The following is a 25,158-nucleotide window of genomic DNA, read 5'->3' on the forward strand; positions in this document are numbered from 1 at the left end:
GATCAACTCTAAATTACCCAATTACACACAGTTACTTTATGATTTTATTCATGAACTCCATATACACGAAGAACATATATACGCTGGTCCCTACATTGTATGCATTTCGCCGGTCCTATACGACGATCTGTCTGCAGCAATGCATTATACAATCCCGATATCTTTTAGGCCTTTTGTCCACGATACTACATATACAATGATTACTATTAATACGTTTTCTAATTTAGATTATTTTTATTTCAATTTAGAAATATTTGGTATATCATATGTGATTGTACAAGATATTCAAATGTTTACAGACATATTTTATTACGCGTTCTTATTAACAATAATTGCCTAGAGCTAAGCTACTGCTGTTTTCATGGTTCTCCATGTTGGATCTTGATCGACTGAAGCGCGACAACGCGCAAAAGATCGCTGAATTACGAGGGAAGAATCGAGTCGCGACATAAATATTAATTGCGCGTGAAATTGTGTGGATAAGGGGGATCGGATTTTTCCTTGGTCGCAGCAGAGGTAAATCGTCTCGAAAAGGGAGATTTAACGTACCGTGTAAGCGACGATGAAGTTTAAAATGAATACTTTATGTAAGCGAAGTTTACGCGTTGGTAGCTCGAACTTGGAAATGCTATTGAATCGCTGCTCGTAAGTTGAGATCCTCAGGTCTCGGACATCATGCCCCTGAAGTTATACAACCTGTTCGGGACAATTGTAAGCCAGACGGTGCACCTATTTTATCAGTATCAAACTGTAAGACTGGCTATCATCCACCCTTAGGATTATGAATTCCGTGTTTAGCGAGATGTGAGAAATAGTTCATGGGACCTCCAGCCCACTACGACTATTTAGTTATTCCGTTACAGAGCATCTATAAATTGAAAGAAATTCACAGTTGAATAGATTTAGAGCCGGACTCACGGATTATTTACGTGTGCGAAATTTCCAACTCATTGTAATTGCGGAATAAAATATTGAAACGATATTCGCTGTGATCTCCGAGATTCGAGACGATAGGTAGACACCAGTTGTGAAAACTGACAATAAGACAGTGAATGAAAGGTACCAGCTTAGAGTCTCGCTTTCATTTAGAGACGTAGCGTCTCAAGTTTCTTTTTTAATGTGATCCACTGATCTACAGCTTTGCAACTGTCGCTGTGGATACGTTGCGTTCCATTTCAGTTTCCGTTTTTTACTACTCCACTCGAGGATCATAAGCCGCGGCGCGTCGATTCAAATACGTGAAAAGCAAAATCATACGTGTAGATACGTGACAAGAATGTTTCTGGGTCAGCGGGTTGAAGAAAGATGTCATGTTGCGTACGCACGAGTCAAAAAGAAAATCGACAACGTGCAAGCTAGATTTTTTAACATTTCAAGTATTTAAAGTTTTTCCATGAAGCGACAGTCGTGTTTCTATTTATTTTCGCGGACAAGTGTATCGGTGGCAATTGTAATGTTTTCCTTTGTTCGCCATTTCACCGACACATGCGTGGGTGTTGCCATTATTTCTATTACTGCTATTATTATTATATGAGATTTTATCTCTCCAAAAACTTATACAAAAATTACTCTATCGATTCCATCGAAATCTTATGAATTCAATGTCAAGCTATTTTATCCACTATTGCAAGTCAAGAGATAGCATAGTGAGAGGAAATCTGTGCGAAGACACTAATAACAGAGCGCGTAAATAACGCGATTTACGGTGGTCGGCCGACGCGCAACATACGTCGCATACCGTCGTAACATAAGCCGGGACAGAGCATAGTCACCAGGTCGGCAGATATATACACGTCACAATTGCACGAGCAACACATGTATTCCGTGAACTGACGCAGGTATGCGTCCCGGTGCGATGGCAAAGGGCTCGCCTAATTGTTGCTAGTAGCGTTCGTAGAATACAGCCGGTTCAGTAGCTTCGTTTTGCTGTGTGCGATTCGCTGCCAGCTTCCGTATGGACGCACGTGTTCTGTCGTATATATTAGCCAGACCGTACGTTCCTTGGCGAGAATATACGTGTTAATGGATCCTTGCACGCTGAGTTAGGTTCATCTGGCAGATAGACATGCACGTTGCCAGCAACAGAGCTCTAATTACCGAGACTGCTTCGTAACACATTGGCTCGCAGGCGACAACGATATGACTTTCCAAAGCAAACGCCGGCTTCAACTTCTCCAATTGGTTGGTCATAATGCTTGTTCAATTTGTAGCGATAGTCAAGTTAACTTGGTCGAAGGTTAGGCTGTTATGTACGTTCTCATCGTTGATGAGTTATGCTACTGTTGCTAGATAGCCGGCGATGTTTAGCCCGAATTGATGTTCATGCGGAAATTACACATATGGGACGTACATGGAACAGTTTGGGTATTTGAAATAAATCATTCTTTGAAACTAATTATTTACAGCACTTGATTTTTGTTGTAATATATGGTAATTTTTATATTGTATGTAATTTATTATTGATTTGATATGGACAAAGGTCGTTGGGTCATTTATATTTAAGGATCAAATGGACTCATCATATAGCATATGTATTCGAGATTTAAACGAGTACAAATTCTTTTTAGTTCACTTTGTTATTTTAACCATACATTTTCAGCTATTTTTAAATACTAAAGTATCTGTGAATTTTATAAAAGATATATAACGATCGATCTCATTAAATAATTAAGTTCATAATATTGAAACTTAGGTAGTGAATCTTATAGAGGCGCAATGTATAACTTTGGAAGCTGACGGTTAATAGTTTAGTAAATCTAATGCTTCTTGTTACAGAGAAAATTTTCACCTGTCACGGGCATCTTAGTAGGAAGCATTTAGCAGATGTTAGTTTTGCAATTCACATTTATCTCTGAACACATTAAAGTCAACTACAGTTACAGATTCAGGACAATTAGTTGTGTCTCGATCGAGTTTAGCACAGGACACGAATGCTATATAAATTTAGCTGTTCGTAACATGAAGTATAATGTCTACAATACAGTCAAATTATCTCTTAAACTCTAAATTTATTCTGAAAATAAAATCACAGTTACATCATCAATTCTCATTCATGCGCCCATCAACGTCAATTACGAAGCACCGTGCGTCATCGGTAAAATCGTTCAACAAAGCGAACAGCATCCGGCAAAGAAACATTAACTTCGATAAAACCATTTCGCGAGTAATGACGGCGTATTCAGCTGGAACGCGTGTTAATGCGTGGGAATTCCATTCGGAGGTGCCTTAATTCGACGACGCCTTTGTCATCGGCAACAACGATTCTGCTTGAAACAATTTCAAGGGAGGATTTCACTCTAGACGTAACTACGACGACGACGTCTGCACGCATGGCCACGACTGGCGGTGCAAGAGGATGGCGATCTCTCGACGAACTATTTCAATTCGCCGAACAATTCCCGATATTAGTGGAATTATGGGCGCTAGACGCGCGTATTCCTCGAAATACACGACAAGCCGCTACACAGGTAGTTAGAATTATGCAGATTAAGCTGGTTCGCTTGGCGTGTCCAAGTACGGAAGCTCCTCGACAAATGTCACGCTGGGTATGTTCTTCGATACTCGAGGAGAGGCGTAGAATCCTACTCACAGTGATATCCCTTTCCGTGTTGAGAATCCGTCCTGTATTCATTGGAATTTAACTGTTAGAGGAAAATGAGACTGGAGGATTGATAGAGTGGATATGACAGAAATTGGGAAAGCGTAAAGGAAGTTTAAGTAACTAATACTTTTGGCTGGATAATAAAGTTTTGTCAAATCGAATATTATTTCTATATTATCAATATATTTGTCAATCAATCCCATATTACCAAAATTCTTTCTACATTTCGGTTTTCTCGTATCATTGATTACGTGTATCTTTGGCTTCTATAAAGCTTGATCGATGTGTCAACTACGTTTCAAAGCCGTACAGCTTCTGTTTATTTTCCACTACGTCGAATTAAAATTCACCCATTTAATCATCCGAAAAATGAAAATCCGCTTATCGCGTCTTATAACATTAAATATTGCAGAAACTTACGATTTCCAATTCTGTAATTCTAACTTTAATTCTAATTTTTAACTCCTTAAGAATCCCAGGAACCTAACGGTTTACAGATTTTCTATCTTCTGAAATCAACCAGAATTAAATCTACTCGACGATAAATAGAATTTCCACCGTTCGATTATTCTGGCAGATCCCAGCGCAACCAACAAGGGGCAATCGTATTCGTCAAGATTGGATGCCGATAAAACTTTAAATACCGCCATCGACATTAGCGCGGGGCCGATCAACCCGATTCCCCATCGCCTTCTTGCCTTCGTGCCTAAAGTCGAGCGGAAGGGGAATCTTACGACGTGGTCGTAACTCAAACAGCCGGCCTCTATTTCTACGCAGAAGTAAGATCGACGTCGGCCGTAAGTATACCATCCAAGATAGATTAGGATTCGAGTCGTGGCGACTGTTCGTTCTGGAGTCCTCCTCTCAAAAACGATCCCGTGCCGATCTCAAAGCCGTAATGATTAATGGAGTTAGGGCGGTGCGCGCAGTTCCGTAATACCGTGGCAACTATCGAGTCGGAATTACAGTTGAGAAACTTCGAGGTGAGTTAGGGGACCGACGTCGTCTCGGTCGGGGATCTACCCTGTCTCCTTGGCTCCGCAGCTATCCGACCACGTTCCAAACTCGATTTGATTTTGATTCGACATACACTGGAAACGCATTTAATGCATGCGCTTACGTGCCAAGTACGCGTGTATCGACTAAGAATGAACATCGCTCCGTGGATCATGCAAACGCCGGTTTGAACATCTTCGGGGCTGGTTAGCATTTAGAGCGACTCACTACGTCTCTCTACGTCGGCGTATGTTCTCCAACTTATTAATGTTAAGGAGAGGATATAATATTTTGACGTAGTGTGAAGAGCACACGAGTAGATAAACCCTTGTTACGATTATATTCTTATCATCCGGATCACGATATGCCCTAATTTGAATAAGATCCTAGATACCGACGTATACAGGAATAATCGAGTCGGCGTGGAATCGTACATTTTTATAAAAATGAAGTTCGTGTATGAAATAAAATTTATGCGCGAAATAAAAGTTCCTTCAATGCTGATACAAATCGTCAGTCTTCCTTGATAAAGAATACGACACATTGTCTCACATTTTCTTCTTTTTGATGTCTGCTTCTAATCTTCCAATGGAACGGTTCTCCTCTTACCACTTTGAATTTTTAACGTTCCTGATTATCAGGCGAAACAGAAAGGGATTAAAGCGAATCTCGATGCAAACGCGATTCGCCTGACCGAGCGAAGAGACTACACTTCCGAAGACCCTTCGGGACTGAATTAAATCGATAGAATTCGACACCGGGTTTCCGCTAGAAAAACCACACTTCTGTGACAGTTGAAAGCGCCCCATCGACGACACAACGATTTGTCGTCACTTTGAATTCCTCCGAAGCAATTTTCCCCCTGGGGTAATATCGAGCGGGCGGCAAAGAACGTTTGTCATCCTTCTGCATCGACGAGAGTCTACGTTAAACAGGAATCCACCATCGATTCTACGCCCCTCGTTAAGTGTCCCAGGTAACGGGTGCGCATTGCGCTGTTCCTTTTTATGTCGGTCATTGTTCCAGTGATTTCAAACGCGGAAATGTAGCGATGAAATTTTACGTAATTTTTAGACGTATGTCATATTGAACGGAATATGGCGTGGTAATATTAAGAATGGAGAAGTCTCACGATTATCGTTTTATGATTGATTTTTTGTACGACCAATAAAATTTTAACAATTTCTTTTTTTTCGTGTAATATTTGTAATTGCGTAATCGTTCTAGCGCAATGAGAAAAGAATAGTAAGAGGTAAATAATACATTTTTGTTAGAGCATATGAAAAAGAACTAAGTAAAATTTCGTACATGATATTTGGTCGGATACTATATCCAGTATTTTCGATTTTTTATTAACTCCTCGTATCATCCTCTCACTGTACCTATCAATATTTTTGCCTGATGTACCTTTTAATCGAAGTTACCTGCACATGCTTCGAGTGGTCTATATTTATGTAACGTTTTTTATATTTATATTCATAGAGTATCCTAGCCAAGCTTAACTAGGAAAAAAAACACGGAACTCTTCATACATATTTAAATATATACATAGTACAATCAAAAAGCGAAGAATATATAAACCAATATCGCAATTTATAAAATATAGCCAATAATATTGTATAAAGGAAATCTTTAAAATTTCTTCCAAACTTTTTCCGCCATTTCTATCATTCTCTGTATCTGTAAATGTGAATGATCAAATGAAAAGAGGTTGTTCAATGCAAGTGCGTTACGTCAGTCCCTGACATTCATGGAGTGGCCCTGTAAGAGATTGAAATATGAGAAATTCTGTGATTTCAGGTTGAATATGTCTTATGCGAAATGAATTGCAGCTAATGAAAGTATTAATACCTTTAACATACGATCTTTTCATAGCAGACATAGCGCGAAGTCTACCTACGAAAGGAAGGAAGCATGTGAAGTATTCTTAATATTAAATTTTAATTGCGAGAAGAGCCAAGAAAAATGTTTCAAGTAGAGAATGTAAAGAATTTAGAATGGAGGGTGTACATGATTATTTAATTTCATATGGAGCAATTTCAGGTACACTTCAAATTAGTTGCTGAAATTTGATATTTTTAATCAGAGTTCTATGCTATTCTACCTCCAAATGTTTAAACTGTGCTCTGGTAAACAATTAACTGATTTCTACATAGACCACGACATCCTCTTGTATTACAACGTAGAGTATTACGATCTCATTACGGTCGATATAGGATATGTGTATTGAATTAAAGCAAATGTAATTGTATTTTCACGGACGATTAAGTTCTGAACCTACATCTAAATTAATCCAATCCCTAATAGTACTTAATCACTTTGACAAAACGTAAAACCCGCTATAATTCGGAAACTCGAAGTCAACGTTAAAACATACGTTATTCCAAACCATTTTATTATTTTTATCGCGAAATTGACTTATAAATTGTCTTTGCTCGTTGCAGAAGCTCTTTCTGTTCGTTCAACCGACAAACGTCAAATGTAACAAAGGTCGTATCGATGAAAAGAATTTTATTGCATCCGCGAAAAAAAAAGAGGAAATGGGTGAAATTTTACAGCGGAGCAAAATGGCAGATACGCTAATTTCTCGTCACACGACTCGATTTTACAGACCATAAAAAGGCGCGTATAATTCGAATGAATGACACGTCTTCTGATAAAAGTTGATTTACAATAGTTGCTTAATCCTCGCCGAACGAAGGCTGAATATCATTGTTGTCACGAGGCTAGAATATTTTATTTTATAGTCTTAATGTTTGCATAAACAATTTCTACTTTAATTACGACAAAACAACTCAAAAGAATTTTTGCCCGTACGTGATAATTTTTATTTCAAAAAAATATAGTCGTCAATATAGTTTCATAGAGTAATAATATGTTAATAATACGCCACCGTGCGTAAATAATCGTAGTATTGTGATCGTAGTGGATAAAAGGCCTAAGAGATATCGAGTGAACTATAAACAATGTCGCGACAGCCGAGGCGACGTTCGGCCCATCAATGTGTCGTCGGTCCTTCGATTGAACAGTTTCGTAGAAAAGGCTTACGTGATCCTGTTGTGGAACACGTGCGTTGTGGGCTTAAGAAAAGGTAAAGGGATGCTAGAACAGTCAGTGTCAGTGGAGAAGCCAGAGAGTGTGAATCGAGAAGTCAGAGAGTGCGAGTTGCGTTGTCGGGATAGTGTTGCTAGCGTTGTCGAGAGAGTATGGTCCGCGTGAGAGAGAGAGAGAGAGAGAGAGAGAGAGAGAGAGAGAAAGAGAGAGAGCGTTGAGTACGTGGTGACGAGACTTGCAAATTAACTATTGAGTTGTCTAAATTATAGTGCGTTATTGTGATTAGTTCACGTTAAATAACCATCGTTCTTCTGTTTAATCAACATCTGTGCAATCCATTTATTGTAAATAAATCATCAATAATATTTATTCCCGATAATACATAATGAAAAATAGAAATAACATTTTCTTTAGTACAATTAGTTGAATCTACAAGCAAGTATTTACCTATTTACAGTGGAACGCGTCTGACATAACACGGTTCGATGCTCATTCTACTTAAAGTCGCGTCAGTATGCGTTGAACTGTTTCTTTGGTTCGTATAATTTTACTTCTGTATTTTAATTATAACGTGTATAATTTTTGATGTTCTTTATATTATTAGAAAATTTTAATTATTTAAGGAAAATATGTGTTCGACACTACCGTTCATAAGTGTTTGTACACTTTGATCGATCTGTAGAAATTGTATGTGAATTTTAACAGTGTTCAGATTAATAATGAACGTTAGAGGTTCAGAAACTTTTAAGCAGTAATATGGTCTCACTTGAGAAAAACTTCTTTATCTTCGCTAAGTTCGTACTTTCTCGTGTTCCTTTGTAGAACGTTTCGTTTAATTCTTCTTATGTTCGTTTTGCGCCAGGGCAAAAGCGCCTTTCCGTTTAAACCGCTCGACAAACAGAGCTTCCGGTTACATATTGGCTTAACATCCGACCGGATGCTTGTGCGGGACTTAATACTTTACGTATCGTATGTCTGCATGATATTTCCCCGTTGTTTATTATGGAAAGTCGTGTTTTTTGTGTATATAAGCGACTGCGAAAGCAGATGTACCTGTTACATGGACTTTGCTTTTTGATTGTAGCAAAAGATACTTTCCGTTTATTGTGAATAATTTTTTTTATGTAACATATCTTCCTCAAACACGAAAACCATTTTATAGTTTTTAGATGAGATCGAAGAATCGTGTATATGTAATTTATAGTTTGTAGAATACGTGGAACGATATGAAAGGAGTGGAGCAAAAGAATAGACAACCAAATTCAATTTTTACTTCGATGAATTTTGTATGTTTCTTAGGGAAATTCATGATTTCCTATGATTTTTGTACATTATTGTATTTTACGAAGCTCTTCAAGAATTTGTCTTACGTTCTCTTGCAAAATACATGATTTTCTCTGATTTTTACAACCGTGTCGTGAAATATGCGAACAAGAGTTTCCCACCATCACGGAATTAAGCAGGACAATGAGCCCAATTAAGGCCAATTGTGATCTATGCAAATATAAATACCATATAATTTATTCTTAACAGAAATGAAAGGATAAAATTCTAACGATTTGACGTATAAAATTTCTGTGATTTCTAAATTAAGAAATTATAATGTCGAAAATATTAGCAATTAAATTAGACGGGTTAACAGATTAAATCGTATTCATAGATCGATCGTGATACTTCGTAGATTTCACTTTGCGCAACTCATTTATGATTCTACATAATCGATTTCCATCGATTGAATGCCTATCTCATAAAACGACCACGATCGCATGGTTAAATCATAGCGGCGGCTAGTGTTTGCAGACGCCGCATCCGAATTCCGGCAATAACTGAGCCGGTAATGGACGATCGGGCGTCTGTCTGAAATTGTTTTACAAATGAGTCAACTGAGCCGGCAATAGATCAATTCGGTCGGCAATTTGCCGGCCACTTTCAAACCTGTCGACAGTAAAAATACACGGAACGCGATTTATGTGTCGCGGATCGGTTTCATTCCGCGGGCGGAACCTCGTTACAACAACGAATCGCCACGTTCGACGACTATTATTTCTCTCCTGCGGTCGTGACAGACGCGTTCAATTGACGTGCCGCAATGTCGAGCTTTCATTCCGCGAATCGAACTTAGCAACCGAATTCGCCTCGACTGGAAACTGTCTACGATTCTGTACGGTATTTGTAATTCCATCGTTCACAAAAGTTGCGCTTCGAAATCCGGCTTCGTATCGAGACGGGGCTTACAAGTCAAATATCGAGAATTTCATTTAAATGTTACCACCGCTTTATTCTCTTCGATTGGCAAACTTTCGCACGACCTATAGCACCGGAGCCGTCGAACTCTGCGTATTCGTGGAGACTAAAGCGAGAATGAATATCTTTCCTCTAATTATATTTATAAATTCCGAAGACGAGAAGTCAAGTATCCCAAACAATCAGTCTTTTATACTTTCTGCAAACTTAAGAGATTTGTCAAGAAAGAAACGTTATTGAACCTAAAATAATCCATAGAACGTAGCAGGATTAGAAATAAAAAGGCCGAGGATTATCGATTATCATCTTCGATGAATATTAACAATTTTAATAATTGACAAACGCAAGAATGTAAGAACATTTATTTTACTTTTCTGGAAACGGAGCAGATGTTGTTGTTTTACAATCCTTGTAAGGAAGGCAGTAGGTTTTACAATATCGTAAACGATCAACGAAGACGCGACACGTAGTATGTGGTTCCTTAACATGGTTGAAGATGACTTTACCGTTTTTCACATATTGATCGAATGGTATATCCCAGATCATTTGCCATCCAAAACCTTGGGCTATCTTTGCACAATAGCTGTGTCGAAAAGAATTTCATTAGATCGTTGATGGACTTATACATTTAAGAAAAGAATGCAACTTCTTATCCTAAGTACATAAAAAAACGAGAGTTATTTTCTGTCTAAGATAGTTGCTGATGTAGTGCTCGAGTTATTTTATTTTAATACAGTTGGAATGAAACTTTCGTATCTTTTATTGCTTTCCTATAAGACAACGAATATCGCAAAATGCTTTCTTTTTTTGGCTGACGAGTTAAATTTTAACCGATCGATTTCCAGATAGTTTTCAACACTTTTACATTCTTACGTCGTTACGAAAGCTTTTGTGCATTACCTGCTATTGCAATCTAGTCTGAACAATCGGTAGCCACAGTCGCGTGCCAAGTGCCAGCTTTCCTGGATCAATCTTCTGGCGATTCCTAAACCTTGATACTCACAACTTACTGCTAAACTGCATTGTTCAAAGATAAGTCTTACGGGAAAACGTTCCCAAACTTTAGGTGCTTCGAGTACGAAAGCGAAAAATTCGATAAGATCGCGAAGAGGTCCGTCCTCGCAGCATCTTGCCAATTTGCATAACATTTTCTGTTCGTTATGGTCCGTTATACAATTTAGGGCAGCACCAATTATACAATTCTCTCGATTCTCAGCGATGATCGAGTATCCGGCCTTTACTTGTTCTAGCATCATACGTCTCCAAATAGGTGGGGCCTCTGTACCTCCGAGACCAATGTTGATGACTACCGGTTCGTGTTTGTAGTATGCTTCGCACATGAAATCTGCTACGTTCTCGTAATCGGGAGGTAGAGCTAAACGAGTTGTGAAAAATGGTTTATCCTGAAAATCCATTGATCAATTTGTAAGTACACAGGAATTTTCAAAGATATAAGTAGGGTCTTTTGTAAATGTTCGAATTTTTTGTTGGATTTTTGGCATAAAATGGTTGTCTGTTTGAAGAGTTTCATTAAATAGTACAATATTTATTGAGTAATATGTTAAATTACACATGTTATGATTTATTGATTTAGACTGTTATCGGGGATGTTGTTTTAGTAAATTCATAATTCATGCGTAATACCTTGAATAAAATATTACAGTTGAATTTTGATTATTTGAACGAATCGTCACTCATGCGAATGTAGCAATAATTATTTCATATTATGAAGAAACATGTTATTATTTATATGGTCACTACTGTAGATAAGATAAAGAGAAGATAGACAAATCGACAAAATTAACGAATTGTGTATTGTAAATAAAATATATACTGTAAAGTGTGAAATTACGACATATAGAATTTGTAATTAATTTTTAGGTTAGAATAGTAAGCATACGCATATAAAAATTAGCCCTAATTTCTACGATATGTAACATCGTGATGTAAGTTGAAACATAATATAGAGAATATTATATCAAGAGAACAGACATATTCCAGTAAAATTAAATGTGCGGAAACGTATATTGGATTTGTGGACGACATTAATTTCATATTAGAAGCTTTAAAATTGCACGTGTGTATAAGAAGATCGAAGCGATGAATATTTTCTTCAACGAAATATAGGTAAGTTATACATACACAAGTAATTTGTACAATTCTTTTTAATTATTAAAGTAAATGTAAGTGTGAACGATGTAATTGTACTTCTGTATAGGTTATATACGTAACCATTGCAGATTAAATCTACAACTATAGTAAAAAGTGCACTTACGTTGCATTTTACTTTCAAATTTTTTGCCGTACAATGAAAAGTTGCTCTCCTGCTTCCAATTCGACAGTATTTCGAAACATGTCTGAGGCATTTGCGGATGGAACTACTATACATTTTCAAGAGCGACGCAGCCATTTCATTTCGTTCAGTGCTCCTTTCCGATAAAATAACATTTTCCTTCGATCGCTATGTTACATTTTTTAAATTACTTCTAGCTTACTTGCAATCGATTGAAACGCGCATATACGCGGAGGATTTACCTCCTCTTACGTATAATATTGTATCTCGATTCGCTTAATCGTTCGATGTTTCAAACGTCAGCCAAAAAATCTATGTACGTATGTACGTATATTTCGGTTAACGAGAGTACGAGACAAACTCACGCCAAAGATAAATTAATGTCATAATAAAATATTATCCCATAAATTAATTCGATAAGCGTGAAATCAACGAGTTGTTTGATCGTCGTCGAAATAAACAGCAAACACGGATTATCCAGGTGGCGCTCAAAAACACTCGACATCATCATCCCCGAATATGATTTTTTAAGACCGTATTAATCTTGCTCCTCCGACGTGTATGGTGTTTACCATTAGTGATCAAGCGGATTAATTTTTTCGCTTTTCTAATTCGATACGATGTCGAGGCTATCGTGTCGCTGAATTATTATTATATGTATAAGAAATTATTAATCGTGTTATGTTTCGTTACGGAATTTGCTCGTATATACGCAACTTCACACACTTGTGAATGACAGTGTACGAGCTTGGCGATACATGTGACGCGCGAATTACATAAATGTACGAGAAACCGAAGACCCGCGAGCTGCGTTAGATTTTGAAAGAGCAGGTAAAACGATAACTCACACACGGCTCTATTCATTCATGACCGTTGTACGAAATGATATGGCAGCCTGCAGACCAGCTGATTTATGTATTACTCGCACCGCGTTTCACCGCCTCTGATATACGGTTATCTATACGCACGCGCGCTCACACGTACGCATACGTTACGTACATAGACTTATATGGACATACACACGCATACATATACGTTCGTATAGTGGCGTGTGCACACGCCACTTTTGTCTTGATGTGTTGCGTGTATATGTGTGCGTATACAAGATTGAGAGAATCCGTAACTCTACACTAGCACATCAAGATTTCTGCCGGTCTACAAACGCGTATGCACTTAGGTATCGTAGAGACAAGTGTATAGCTACGATATACATTCAGCGCGGATCATACGCTCGCGCCTGAACGTATGTAAGATAGAGGAACGCAAAGGGGTAGCGAAATAGAGGTACAGAAATGGTTAAATGGGTCACCGGATACGGGCTTGTTTCACGTAAGTTACCTACATGTTTCTGATTTTATTAAAGGTGCAAATGGTTGCTTTAGGAATATTCTGCTTTCGTTACAAGGGGCAAATGTTTGGATTTGAATGAAATCCTTCCTGACTTCGACCGGTCTCTTTCTTCAGATAGAGAAGTTTGTGTTAGTCATTCAACAGAATAATATTGAACGTATAAAGTAAGAGAAATTTTGTGTAGATATTTCTTTTAGAGTAACTAGGCAGTTTTTTTTCATAAACTTCGTGTTTATTGGAAGGTAAAAAAATCGTTATTTACATGATCTTTTGTTTCCATTTCACGTAGAAAATTCTTTTGAAACACTGAAAGCTCTTTTCTCGCTCGAAACGAAAGCAACTTTAAGATATAAAAAGTTGGAGCATAAAAATACATATTATGTAATATCCATCAATAGACATGAAAATATGGTGGTTGTTATTATATCGCGATCTAAACCAAACGCGCTATAAATCTTCAAAAATAACACTTCCAAGAGAAAACAAACCTGCCTACTCAGTTTAGAAGCATTCACAGGTACACGAGGACTGTAGACTATCATATGTTCGAATAAAGATAATGAGACAATGCTATATGTATATATATATATATGTACATATATCTATATATAAAAATAGACGTGCTTACATCAATTATTCTCTTTTATTCTCACTTCATCCGATACACCGAAAGATTACAATTTATTACATTATTAATATCCATTAATCAGGGGCTTGCTGACACGTGAAACGAGGGGATCCCGTGCATCATATAAATAAAAGCAGCGAAGAAAAAAGGAAACTGAACAATACGTTCCTGATGAAGTAGCGGCAAATGCGAGAGTGTATTTTGGATCTCCAGATTCGCCTGTCGAATCAATGACACTCGAAATGAGAAATTCTGGATCGCTAGGAAGGTTGCTATTCTAGTTAAGGTGAAGAGAAGTGGACGAAAATATATGTTCCACAAATGTAAACGAATTTTCCTTCCATCTTAAAGCGAGTGTTTTTAAACGTGGAGTGTCTTTCTTGTAAAAAATTTCCTTCAAGAATAAAGCGTTTTTAATTAAATATGAAACATAAAATCCAGAATGAAGAAGATGAAATTAAATACGTTCACCAACCGTGCATTGATAATTGTATAAATATATCAAATTAAAAGAAACATCTCACGACGTGAAATATTCAATAATATAATATAAAAGATATTCGTATATAACATATAGGTCCACCCTTAACATACAAAACAGGTAGCAATTTGTAAAAGTTGAAGAAACTTCACAGTAATATCGATCTACAAATTGCGTTGTAATTACCCAAATATATCGCAATACCTAAACAATTAATTAGCACATATAATACAATCTCTCTCAGTTATCGACTTATCGCATTATAAATATCAATATGTTTGCGGGGTAAACTAACGTGTAATAAATTAAAGGCAGGCATATTCATAAAGCAGTAACGAATCACAACACATTTTCAATTTATTTTAACAAATAAAATCTACGCTCTTTCCGTGCACGCAAATAGTTTCAGCCTCCGTGAAAAGCGCACGCGAGTGAACGCGCTTTCATTTGACCGAAGCCAAACCTCCCACCAACGTTTCTGTTTGCCTGCTTTGCGAATCTCTGGTAGTTTTTAAAGAATCAACCGTAACTACGCCGAGCCTTGTGACCTTTGGTTTCTCCACCAGCTTGGGAGTTCCCCGATATTTTCCGCTTACGAAGTTCTGATTCGTCGAAGCTGAAATCGTGAGCGTCACCCTTCTTGAATTTGCCTTCGATAGCAACGTATTTCTCTTTATATCTTCCGTGTTCCTTCGAATGACCGCCATGATCATCATTATCATAAAAATCATGATTCTTCTTATACTCGTCTTTGTGATAAACGTTACGATAACCAGCTGCCTTGTGATCCACCTGACTGCTGTCTTTCTTTTTATGTTTGCCTCCTTTTTTACTTCCAATCTGTTCTGCCCTTTGACCTGAATTGTCTTCCCTATTCTCATGAATTTTCTTCTTTCCACCAGCTTCAATATATCGTGTCTTCTCTTTTTTCTTCAAACTCTCACCTTTATATGCTTTCTCAAACGAAGAGGCCTTCTGATATCCTTTTTCACCAGTTACACTTGCAGATTCTTGGTTTTTAGACACTTGTTGATTACCGGCCTGTTCAATCTTCTTCAAAGATTCAATTTTGGGAACGGTTTGAGAAATTTCAGAGTCTGCGTGTTTCAGTTCCATATGATCAACTCCGGGAGGCTTGACACCTGTGTAGTGAGCCGGCAGTATCTCCGCGTCTGGCTCCAAAGGCATTCGAAACATTCGGAAATTCTTATCCACGCGTGGTTCTTTTATGGGGATCAACATCTTCTGAAAGCTCGTTCTATAGGATGGTTCGTCATCGCTTTCTTTGAAAGCTTGTTTCTTCTCAATACTTTTTGATTCATATCTCTCCCAAACATCATGATGCAATTTATCAGCTTGCGTGATACTAATTATGATCGTCGAGTACACATGTATGCAGAACGCTGCATTAATAGTATGCCACTCTCTGAAGATTCTCATTTTCTTGGTGAAATGACCAAAATTTATTTTGGCTAATTTTGAGTTTTGAATTTTGAATTTTGAATTTTGAATTTTGAATTTAAAATTTTGAATTTTGAATTTAAAATTTTGAATTTTTAATTTAAAATTTTGAATTCTGAATTTAAAATTTTGAATTTTTAATTTAAAATTTTGAATTTTGAATTTAAATTATATACATGTTAGCCTAATTTTAACATTCTAGTTGTTCTTCCAATATTTGAGATTTCAATTTAAATTATATACATGTTGGATAGATAACAGTATTCTCGTTGTTCTGGATCGTTTTGCTGGATACTGTTCGGGACACGCCAGCTCACGGAAACACTTTCGGTTCTACTGTAATCGCGACGAAATCAGCCGAGCTCTTTTATATGTCATGCGGTCCGCTCGAGCGATCGGCGCGATCGCCTCTCGCTCAGGATGGCTACAGAAGCTATGCATCGAAAAGAATAGGCTCTGTGGAAGTTTTGGCCATTTTATGAAATTTTTGCGTGACCTCGGGCTTCTTTTGTTACGCGCAAGGTCCTGTGCTTAATCTAGCGTTCGATATACCTATAGAACTGGAGAGAAACTATGCCAGCCTTGGGTAGATAATAGGCGTGGTGGGATTAGAGAAACGATAGGTGTTTAGGCACTTTCCTTTGCGTCCTTTACATAAGAATTGCGGTTTCTTCTGTGAGAAAGTGTAGTGTCTTTGAGAACTTACCGAGTTTAATCTTGCAAACGGTCGAGTTTACACAACAGTAGATTTTAGGTTAGTGGGATGAAATGATTATTTGAAGAACTTTGTTAACTAGTAGAATGTTTAGTAATTAATAAGTAAGATTGTACACACGGTCGTTTATGGATTTAGACATCAAATTAAATTAAATTTAAATTAAAGTAAATTAAATTTAAGTTACTTGTACTGCTTTAAATATAAAAATAATACTGTACTTAAAAATGACAAAATGATAGAACTAGAAAATAGTTTATACTGGAATAGAAGGATCAATAGTAAAGTATTAACTTTCATAGCAAATATCTAATACCACTACCAACACTTCGTGTGAATTTGTAACACTGCGAGAATTTCATTGCATAACACCGATGTTTCTTATAATTCAACTTTTACGAGGTGTAAGCTTCCATTAGACTCATCGTGTTTTGCACATTGCTAAACTCGATTCTGCTACGCTGTTAAAAATTGTTTTTTAAAATTCCTCGTCCGATCCTACGGAACCAATCAAGCAGCAACATCGAGCTGCAAATAATTGCCGCTCGAATCGCCTCTGGCTTCCTTTTCACGCTGTCGAACGTGTTCGCGGGTTATAGAACGTCACGCGAATGATCCTGCCAGTATCATAAACTCGTCCATTTCAAATTACATCCAAATTTCAGAATTTCGCATTTACCATTCGGTTTCATGCTTGCACATGTTGCTTTTTTAAAGACAACAAATTACGTAAATTTCTCATTGTCCATTTGGATATTATGCAACGATAATATATAATATTTTACTTAAATTAAACTTAGTATAATTTCAATATAGCTTCGCAGATTCTTAAAAGTATCGCGTTACCCATCGCTAAATTAACAGTTTAAAATTTGTCTACTACCCCCTTTGATTTTTACAATCTTGCTTCCAGCCCAGACTAACCATGAAATTATAATTGTCTTATATTCTATTCGTAAATTTCTGTACATTTCTACACGTTCCTAAATATCAACATTTCTGTATAAATCACTTATACCTTTCGTACAATTTCGTAAATAGTATTTCATGCAAATAGTAACTTGAGAATAAAAAAGTTAAGGAGGAGCTAAGTATCTTGCAACATTAAAACCCGATAGAATCCTCGATGACGATGACCAAAGGTATCCCAAAGGGGACAAGCGATCGGTCAATGGCCATGCCAGTGTCGTATCGATGCATTACGCAAATCACCCATGCTTCCCTAGAACGCACGGCGGACAGGCCGGGTAGCCGTCAATAACACGGTGTACTTGAATTATCGAGCTCGACCGTGGAATACTCTCGGTTCCACTCTACGATCCCTTATTCACCCAGCGAATCACGTGTATATATAAGGCGAAGTCGCCGATTCATAGACATACCAGTGTGTATTCCGGTTCACTGGCAATAACACTAACCATAGATCAATCAGGCGAACGTTTAATTTCTTAAAGCAACTCGCTCGTCGTACGTTACTCAACTAATATTGGTATTAGATTCTCTCGTTTAAATTTGCCGATTGTACCAATTCCTCTACATCTGCGTTACCATAAAATGTTATCCAGAGCACTAGTGTGCGTGTTCCTTCTAACTTGCCAGAGCGACGCTGCTCCAACGGCGAACGAGCGTATGACGTTGACGAAGATGATGGCGGAGGATCTCGACGGGACGGCCAGTGGCTACGTGTACAATCAGCAACAGGGTATTCCGGTTTACTACGTTCAGTACAGCAATCACGGAAGTGGACGGTACTACCATGCACCGGACGTCGTGCAGTACGTTGCTACACCTGTTGCACACAGTGTTCCTGAAACGACGCTTTTGCACCCCTATGTAAGCGCCGAGGATGTTGTGCGCTCCAACCACCAAGGAACTGTCAATTACGGTAACGAGCAATCGCTGGATCACTCAGTAGCCTCTACCAAGCCTCTGCTACGCGTCCCGTATTACGTTGATGGAAAGGTCGTCGAGAACGAGGGGAATGACAAAGAAGAAACACAGGAGAAGAGCGGCGACGAGGATCATAGTAACGAGGAAAGTATGGAGGATGATAGCGACGAGGAAGGAGGAGAGGAAGAGACTGATCATTGGGATGATATCGATGGAGAGATTCACGATGGATATCACGGTGGATCGGTGAAAACGTTCGACCATGGTGATGGTTACGATCATGAGGCAATCGGTGGATCTAAGGGTGATGAAGGTTTTTTGGAGGAAGGAAAGGGAGAGAAACACGCGAATGAAGAGTATTCGAAGAAAGTGATGAAGGGAGAAAAGGGATATAAGAAGGAGAAAGAGTTTAGTAAAGCGGAATCTGGCAGCGACGATAGTGGACACGAGGAAGGTTTGTTGTCTTTTGAAGGTTGTATATGATGATCATGCGAAATTATGTTCGTAGATGTTATGGTTCGATATTACTGCTAAATTCTTTCCTCTAATATCTGGACTTTCGTAATATATCTATTATTTTAATACGATTTTGGAGCAAAAATTTTTAGTTGTTTACCATAATAGCTTACTTCCTTTAGATTTTTTAACAATGAGTATGCGATCTTTAAACATTATTCGACTGCTGGATCGTTAATGGGTTAAGAAGAAAAAATGAAATTTTAGTAGCAAGTGCAAATGCTTCTATTTGCAAATTGTAGTATACTTGATTTATAACCAATACTCTCGTAGTAAATTGAATCTGCATTCGCATAATCGCTGTTAAATGTTCAGGATACCATAAGAACGAAGGTAAACACAAAAAGGGACACGTGGTCGAAGATGAAAAACATGGTTCCCGCAAGGAGGCAGAGAAAGGCAAAGAAGGAAGTAGTTACGGGCATTCGTCCTACCATAAGAAGGGGCAGAAAACTAATGGTTTCCACAATGTCTATCACAAGGACGAATACAAGAAGGAAACGGACTTTTACGACGATGATTATAAGAAGGGTGATTTCGAGGAGTACGAGGAATTCGACAAAGGTTACAAGACCGGCGAGGGTGATTTTAAGAAAGGCGAACATCATTCTTCTGGACGTGATTATCAAGATCATGGAGAGAAAGGAAGTTACGATAAGGGACACTATGACAACCAGAATCAAGGTCAACAGGTCGAAGAAGGCAAAAAGTCGCATTATTCAAACCACGAGGATTATGATGTCGAAGAGGATTCAAAATCGGATAGAATACAAGAGTTCCATAAAGGAGATGATTGATCGATGTCGTATCATTTACTGTATCGGTGATATTACAAGCCGTGTTGTTGTTTTGTTTATATCGTAAACTACGTTCCATAATAATAAAAAAAAAATAGAGCATAACTACTGTGATTCTTCCTAATGTTAATTTTTATGTCAAAATTTTTTTTGTCTAGATATGTCTAAAAATGTCTAAAATATGTGGCACTTAACTACAAAAATAGATCAGGAATAATTTGAAATGCGGAATTTAAATCGTGTTACTGTTACTTAACTGTTACTTAATCGAGTGATGTAATTGAAAAATATAAATTTAGAAAGTGTTATTGACCTAATTTTTTAAGGGCTGCTAGTGTAGCGTAACGTGTCTAATGCAAAAACTTAAAGTATTGGGAAACTTACTACAAATCGATAGATTCGAATCTGTCAAATAGAACAGAAGTATTGCTAAACAAAAGTTTTGACATAACCACTGAATCCTAGACTATTTCACTCTGCTATCCAAATAAACGAAGATTTTTATAAATAAACTGATCGTATCTCAGTAGAGTTTGTGATAGAACAAAATTAATAATTATTTAAGGATTCTTTTAAATAGTTATCATAATTTAAAAAAGTAATTGATGTTAACTCAAGTAAATTACAATTGTAATAAACATCATAAAGGATCCAAGTATTTTAATGTTTTCCCTATAATATAAATTGATCGTATTTTTCACAGAAACAAAATAGCATGATCGCGATAGCTAACTCTACTTAAGCAATAAACAATTTTACAAGCAAGAAAATAGTTCATTTCAAACCAAATAACTTTCTTTTAGAAATTGTATTTATTTCGATCAGATACAAAGATCAACATAACACGATGTTCAACAAACATAACAATCAATAGGAATCATGCTTAATGTCCTTTCTTGAATCCCCACGACTTGTGATCATCGTGTCCTCCTTTCTTGCCATGATGAGAGTGATGACTATGATGCTCATCGTGCCCACCTTCGCTCTTATGTCCTTTATCATCGTGATGATGGTGTCCCTTTTCATAATGTCCTTTCTTTCCATAATGATCCTCGTGATCTCCATGATCATGATGTCCCTTCTTAAAGTGTCCACCCTTCTTGTGACCATGTTCGTGGTAATGACCACCATGATCTTCATGGTGTCCAGAATCATGGTGTTCATCGAAGAATTCTTTGTCCTTCTTAAATTCGTCTAATTTATGAACTTCGTGGTGTCCCTTCGTCTTGTGTCCTTTTCCGTAGTGACCTTCTTCGTGGAATTTGTGTCCTTTCTCCCCCTTTTCTCCTTTATGGTGTTCAGAATAATAACCATCGTCATGATGATGACTCTTCTTGTGGCCTTCACCCTCGTCGTAATGACCACTGTGATGATCTTTGTCATGATGTCCCTTTTCCCCTTTCTCCTGATGGTGAGACGACTTGTAGCCTTTCTCACCCTTATCACCGTGATTGCTGTGATGATCAGAATGATGCTCTCCACCATCACCCTCTTCGTGATGATGATGATGATGGGAGGCTGCCACAGCTAGATCATCGTCTTCCTTGTAGATCTCTCGCGCAACGATCGAGCTCAACTGACAGACGATACAAGCAAACAATAGACAAATCGCTAGACGAGACTTCATAGCGGTGCCGATCGGTCGGAATTCGATCGATACAATCGATACGTTCGACTCCGACGCTGCGCTCGGTATGATTAATCCGGCAACCACGCTCGGATTATATATCGAACGGGGAATAATCGATATTAAGGAAGCAGCGGTTCCGTCGCTGGCTCTTTACCGTGTTGCGAAAGTAACGTCTCCTTAACCCGTTCAGTTGGCAATTCATCGATTTCGATCGGATCGGCGCCGTCAAACGAGACCGTTATGCAACTAGATTGCTAGTCCAAACTGTTGGTAAGATATAGACACATGTAAACAATACTTTTCTCTCGTCTACGTTTTTTCCAAGTTATTATGCAGACAATGTGTTCTTTCGTAATGGTGGGCTGATTTTCGGTACTTTCTATTTTTTAATAAATTTGGGCTTTTCACCATGATCTAGAATTTTAGCTATATCAAAGAACTCTGTATCATGCATTTGTTTTTGTATTAGTGATTTTTCATTTTTACAATTACTCTTAGGGTGGCTAAAAAAAAAGTTTTATTTCGGATTTAGTTGCGTATATGTAGATATGATATAAATATGACATAAATGTAATATAAGATAAAATTTTAGATTTATCAATGCGAATATGTACGAGTACAAATGTTGTTCAGCAATCACAAAACGATCGTGTTATCCTTTTACGGAATTCCTCGACACAGTTGATCTCTTCGTCCTGCGCAGAATGTAATAATTGTTACGTCGAAAGTGAAATATTTCCATTTCTTATGTTCATATTCAGCTCGCAAAAATTAATTGGTGCCGCTAGAAATCTGTGACAAGAATGAAAGAAATTTAGGTAGTAAACTTTCATTTCGAATAATGAGTATAATTAATTGAATAATTTCGTTGAAACAAACTTCAAACTAGATTTATTCGTTCATTCCTTTCAAAAAGCAATTTATTCGGTCCCTTTGTGAAAATTTTGATTTCGATTCGATTTTACGATCCATGTTCGATTGATTCGTACATCTTTTTATTTGTCAGTCGAAATAACTTTTGCCCAATACTGAATCGGGAACGAAAGCGAGAAACTATCGTTGCAGAAAGAAGTTCGGTGAACGGTGAAATATTTTCATATTACTCGGCTGTTTTGTAATAAACGTTCGACCGTTATTCAGCCGTCTACAAATTGATTGGCTTCTTATCGAGTGTCACGTTAGCGATGCTTGATTTGTCCCTGTACTTTCCGTGTCTCGAGTAAATAACGTTAATTTATTTCACAGCTAATTACTCCGTAGATGAAGAAAAACGCTGACTGTTCCTAGCCGTTTGGAAAAAGCGTATTAATGCAATCAATATTTGCCACTTAACGTCTCTATCCTACTCGGAAAAGTAATCTCTGTCAAGAATATATGAACAACAATACGAGACTTGGAAAGCTATACGACAATGCTATAAACAATGCTATAAACAAAATGATGACGAATGAATTTCAATAATTTGTTGTTTATAGCTAATTGTTTATAGCGTATTTTTTTACTTGCGACGTATAGTAGAGTCATTCATAATTTGAAATTTGCAGGAAAGTACAAATAAATTTCTTTCTTTGCTTAATTTTATTTCAATTTGATTTAAGTATAGTTTTTTTTCGAAAAAAGTTATTTAAATCTGATGTATATTGTGCGTATCTATCTTAAGAAATTTTCAAAAAAATTCCAAGTATCGGTAGGCTTACATTACGATATTTATCTAGATAATCTGACTATACATTTCAGTTTTATAGCAACTTTAGATTTTATTACGAAAAATAGATTAAATAAAACAAAGAAGAACTGGAATAACCAGCGGACGAATAAACAAATAAACAAATATGGGATTGAAATCAAATAACGAACGAATGAACAAATAAAATTTTATTCCCAATAAAAGTTTATTCGAACAACACTCAGCGGTGATGTGTAGTACCAGAGAGCAACGATTCCACCGAACGAAAGCGGTTACGTATGAAACGCGACTATGACGGTAGGTATATAAGCTTTGCTTTAAAGCGATGTGATCAGTCGATAGCACTCGTTGGTCTACAAAGCAACCAACATGGCGAAGAGTTTATGGCCGTATCTCGGCTTAGCCGTGATCTGTACGTTTATCTCCTTATCCATGGCGAGGGAGCTGAGGAATAAAAGAGACCTCGAAATGTCAGCAAGCCACCATGGTCACCATCATGAGGAAGGCGGTGGTCACGACCATCATGGTCACCATCATGATGAACATGGTGAAAAGGGTGAAAAAGGGTACAAACATGAGCATCATCATGACAAAGGTGATCATGGTCATTATGGTAAGGATCACGATGAAGGTCATCACGAAGAACATGGTGGGCACAAAAAGGGGCACCATGATGAGCACGAAGAGCACGGGCACCATCATGAGCATGGTGATGAGCACAAGGGTTCAAAATATGGACACAAAAAGGGTCATAAGAAAGGTGAGAAGACCCATGGTTATCATCACAAAGCCCATAAGGATGAATATCACAAAGAGCACAAATTCTATGATGACTACCACAAGGGAGGTCATCATGAGAAACATGGTGATCATTATGGACACCATGAGAGTAAAGATGGGCATCACAAGAAGGGTGGTCATCATCATTCTGGACATCATGAGGACCATCATGGAAAGAAGGGTCACTTTGATAAGGGGCATTACGACGATGATCATAAAGGTTACCATGGAAAACATGGACACGATGATCATTACTCGCATCACGAGGATTATGGGAAGAAGGAGGAGCACCATGGAGGAAAGAAACATGGATATTCGAGTGGCGGTGGCGGCGGTGGTGGCGGCGGCCATGGAGGTGGCGGTGGTGGCGGCGGTCACGGTGGCGGTGGACATGGTGGACACCATTAAAAGAAGCAGCAAATGCAATGAAATTTTCTTATATTTGTTGTCTCAATTGTTTTTTACTACATCGTTGATTAATTTTAGACATTGAAATGTGAATCGTCATGTTTTGTTTTAATAATAAAAACCGTCCCTTAACGATTAAATTTTCTCCTTTTATTCTTTGGAATATATTCCTTCATACCTTTTGTATAATTTTATGTCTTTAAGGTTTTGAATTTGTTTTCTATCTGAACAGATTATAAAAAAAGCGATTAATTAAAAGGAATTCAATAGTAAGAGTAACCAAAAGTAGCAGGACAGTGTATACAACTGAATTTCGGGAAATAATGATTTTGCATTAGTCTATATCTCATGTAGAAAATTGATAAAAATTTTCGTTATATCGATTATCGTAAATTTTGTCACGAATTATTGATTTGTTCTCATAACTCAATCTCATTGAAACATGAACCTCGTATCTTTACAATCTCTCTCTACATATATACCAGGAAATGTAGAGATCAGCTGAGGAATCAATAGGTTTCCACGAGAACAGTTACAATGACTACGGATTCCACGTAATGCAATCACACTTCGACTGCAACAACTATGCTATAGGAAACAATGTAAAGCAATCTAGGTTCCAGAATT

General features: G+C 37.5%; 5 protein-coding genes across 5 annotated transcripts; 2 read left to right on the forward strand and 3 right to left on the reverse strand.

Annotated features, from left to right (window-relative positions):
• Positions 1-10,190: 10,190 nt before the first annotated feature.
• Positions 10,191-12,305, reverse strand: LOC117157898 (arylalkylamine N-acetyltransferase 1). Its single transcript, XM_033336216.2, has 3 exons — positions 12,171-12,305; positions 10,796-11,298; positions 10,191-10,478 (listed from the first exon to the last, which is right to left on the reverse strand). The coding sequence occupies exons 1-3, from the start codon at positions 12,303-12,305 to the stop codon at positions 10,262-10,264; spliced, it is 855 nt and encodes a 284-aa protein (XP_033192107.2). The 3' UTR covers positions 10,191-10,261.
• Positions 12,306-15,166: 2,861 nt separating this feature from the next.
• LOC117157910 (uncharacterized) lies at positions 15,167-16,087 on the reverse strand. Its single transcript, XM_033336232.2, has one exon. The coding sequence runs from the start codon at positions 16,085-16,087 to the stop codon at positions 15,167-15,169; it is 921 nt and encodes a 306-aa protein (XP_033192123.2).
• LOC117157896 (uncharacterized) lies at positions 15,842-20,651 on the forward strand. Its single transcript, XM_033336214.2, has 2 exons — positions 15,842-19,167; positions 19,545-20,651. The coding sequence occupies exons 1-2, from the start codon at positions 18,378-18,380 to the stop codon at positions 20,024-20,026; spliced, it is 1,272 nt and encodes a 423-aa protein (XP_033192105.2). The 5' UTR covers positions 15,842-18,377; the 3' UTR covers positions 20,027-20,651.
• Positions 20,652-20,909: 258 nt separating this feature from the next.
• LOC117157897 (uncharacterized) lies at positions 20,910-21,653 on the reverse strand. Its single transcript, XM_033336215.2, has one exon. It carries the CDS (start codon positions 21,651-21,653, stop codon positions 20,910-20,912), a length of 744 nt encoding a protein of 247 aa, XP_033192106.1.
• Positions 21,654-23,712: 2,059 nt separating this feature from the next.
• LOC117157888 (uncharacterized) lies at positions 23,713-24,531 on the forward strand. Its single transcript, XM_033336205.2, has one exon. It carries the CDS (start codon positions 23,713-23,715, stop codon positions 24,529-24,531), a length of 819 nt encoding a protein of 272 aa, XP_033192096.2.
• Positions 24,532-25,158: the final 627 nt, after the last annotated feature.

This window comes from Bombus vancouverensis, chromosome 2 (assembly GCF_051014615.1).
Source record: "Bombus vancouverensis nearcticus chromosome 2, iyBomVanc1_principal, whole genome shotgun sequence".
Taxonomy (NCBI): domain Eukaryota; kingdom Metazoa; phylum Arthropoda; class Insecta; order Hymenoptera; family Apidae; genus Bombus; species Bombus vancouverensis.

Bases quoted from the DNA above. Each gene is read 5' to 3' on its own strand.
- LOC117157898 (XM_033336216.2), bottom strand. From the start codon at position 12,305: ATGGCTGCGTCGCTCTTGAAAATGTATAGTAGTTCCATCCGCAAATGC. The intron at 11,299-12,170 runs GTAAGTGCACTT...ATGGATTTTCAG, and splicing joins ATTTGAAAGTAAAATGCAAC to GATAAACCATTTTTCACAAC. The intron at 10,479-10,795 runs GTAATGCACAAA...TTTTCGACACAG, and splicing joins AGACTAGATTGCAATAGCAG to CTATTGTGCAAAGATAGCCC.
- LOC117157910 (XM_033336232.2), bottom strand. From the start codon at position 16,087: ATGAGAATCTTCAGAGAGTGGCATACTATTAATGCAGCGTTCTGCATA.
- LOC117157896 (XM_033336214.2), top strand. From the start codon at position 18,378: ATGTTATCCAGAGCACTAGTGTGCGTGTTCCTTCTAACTTGCCAGAGC. The intron at 19,168-19,544 runs GTTTGTTGTCTT...TTAAATGTTCAG, and splicing joins CGATAGTGGACACGAGGAAG to GATACCATAAGAACGAAGGT.
- LOC117157897 (XM_033336215.2), bottom strand. From the start codon at position 21,653: ATGAAGTCTCGTCTAGCGATTTGTCTATTGTTTGCTTGTATCGTCTGT.
- LOC117157888 (XM_033336205.2), top strand. From the start codon at position 23,713: ATGGCGAAGAGTTTATGGCCGTATCTCGGCTTAGCCGTGATCTGTACG.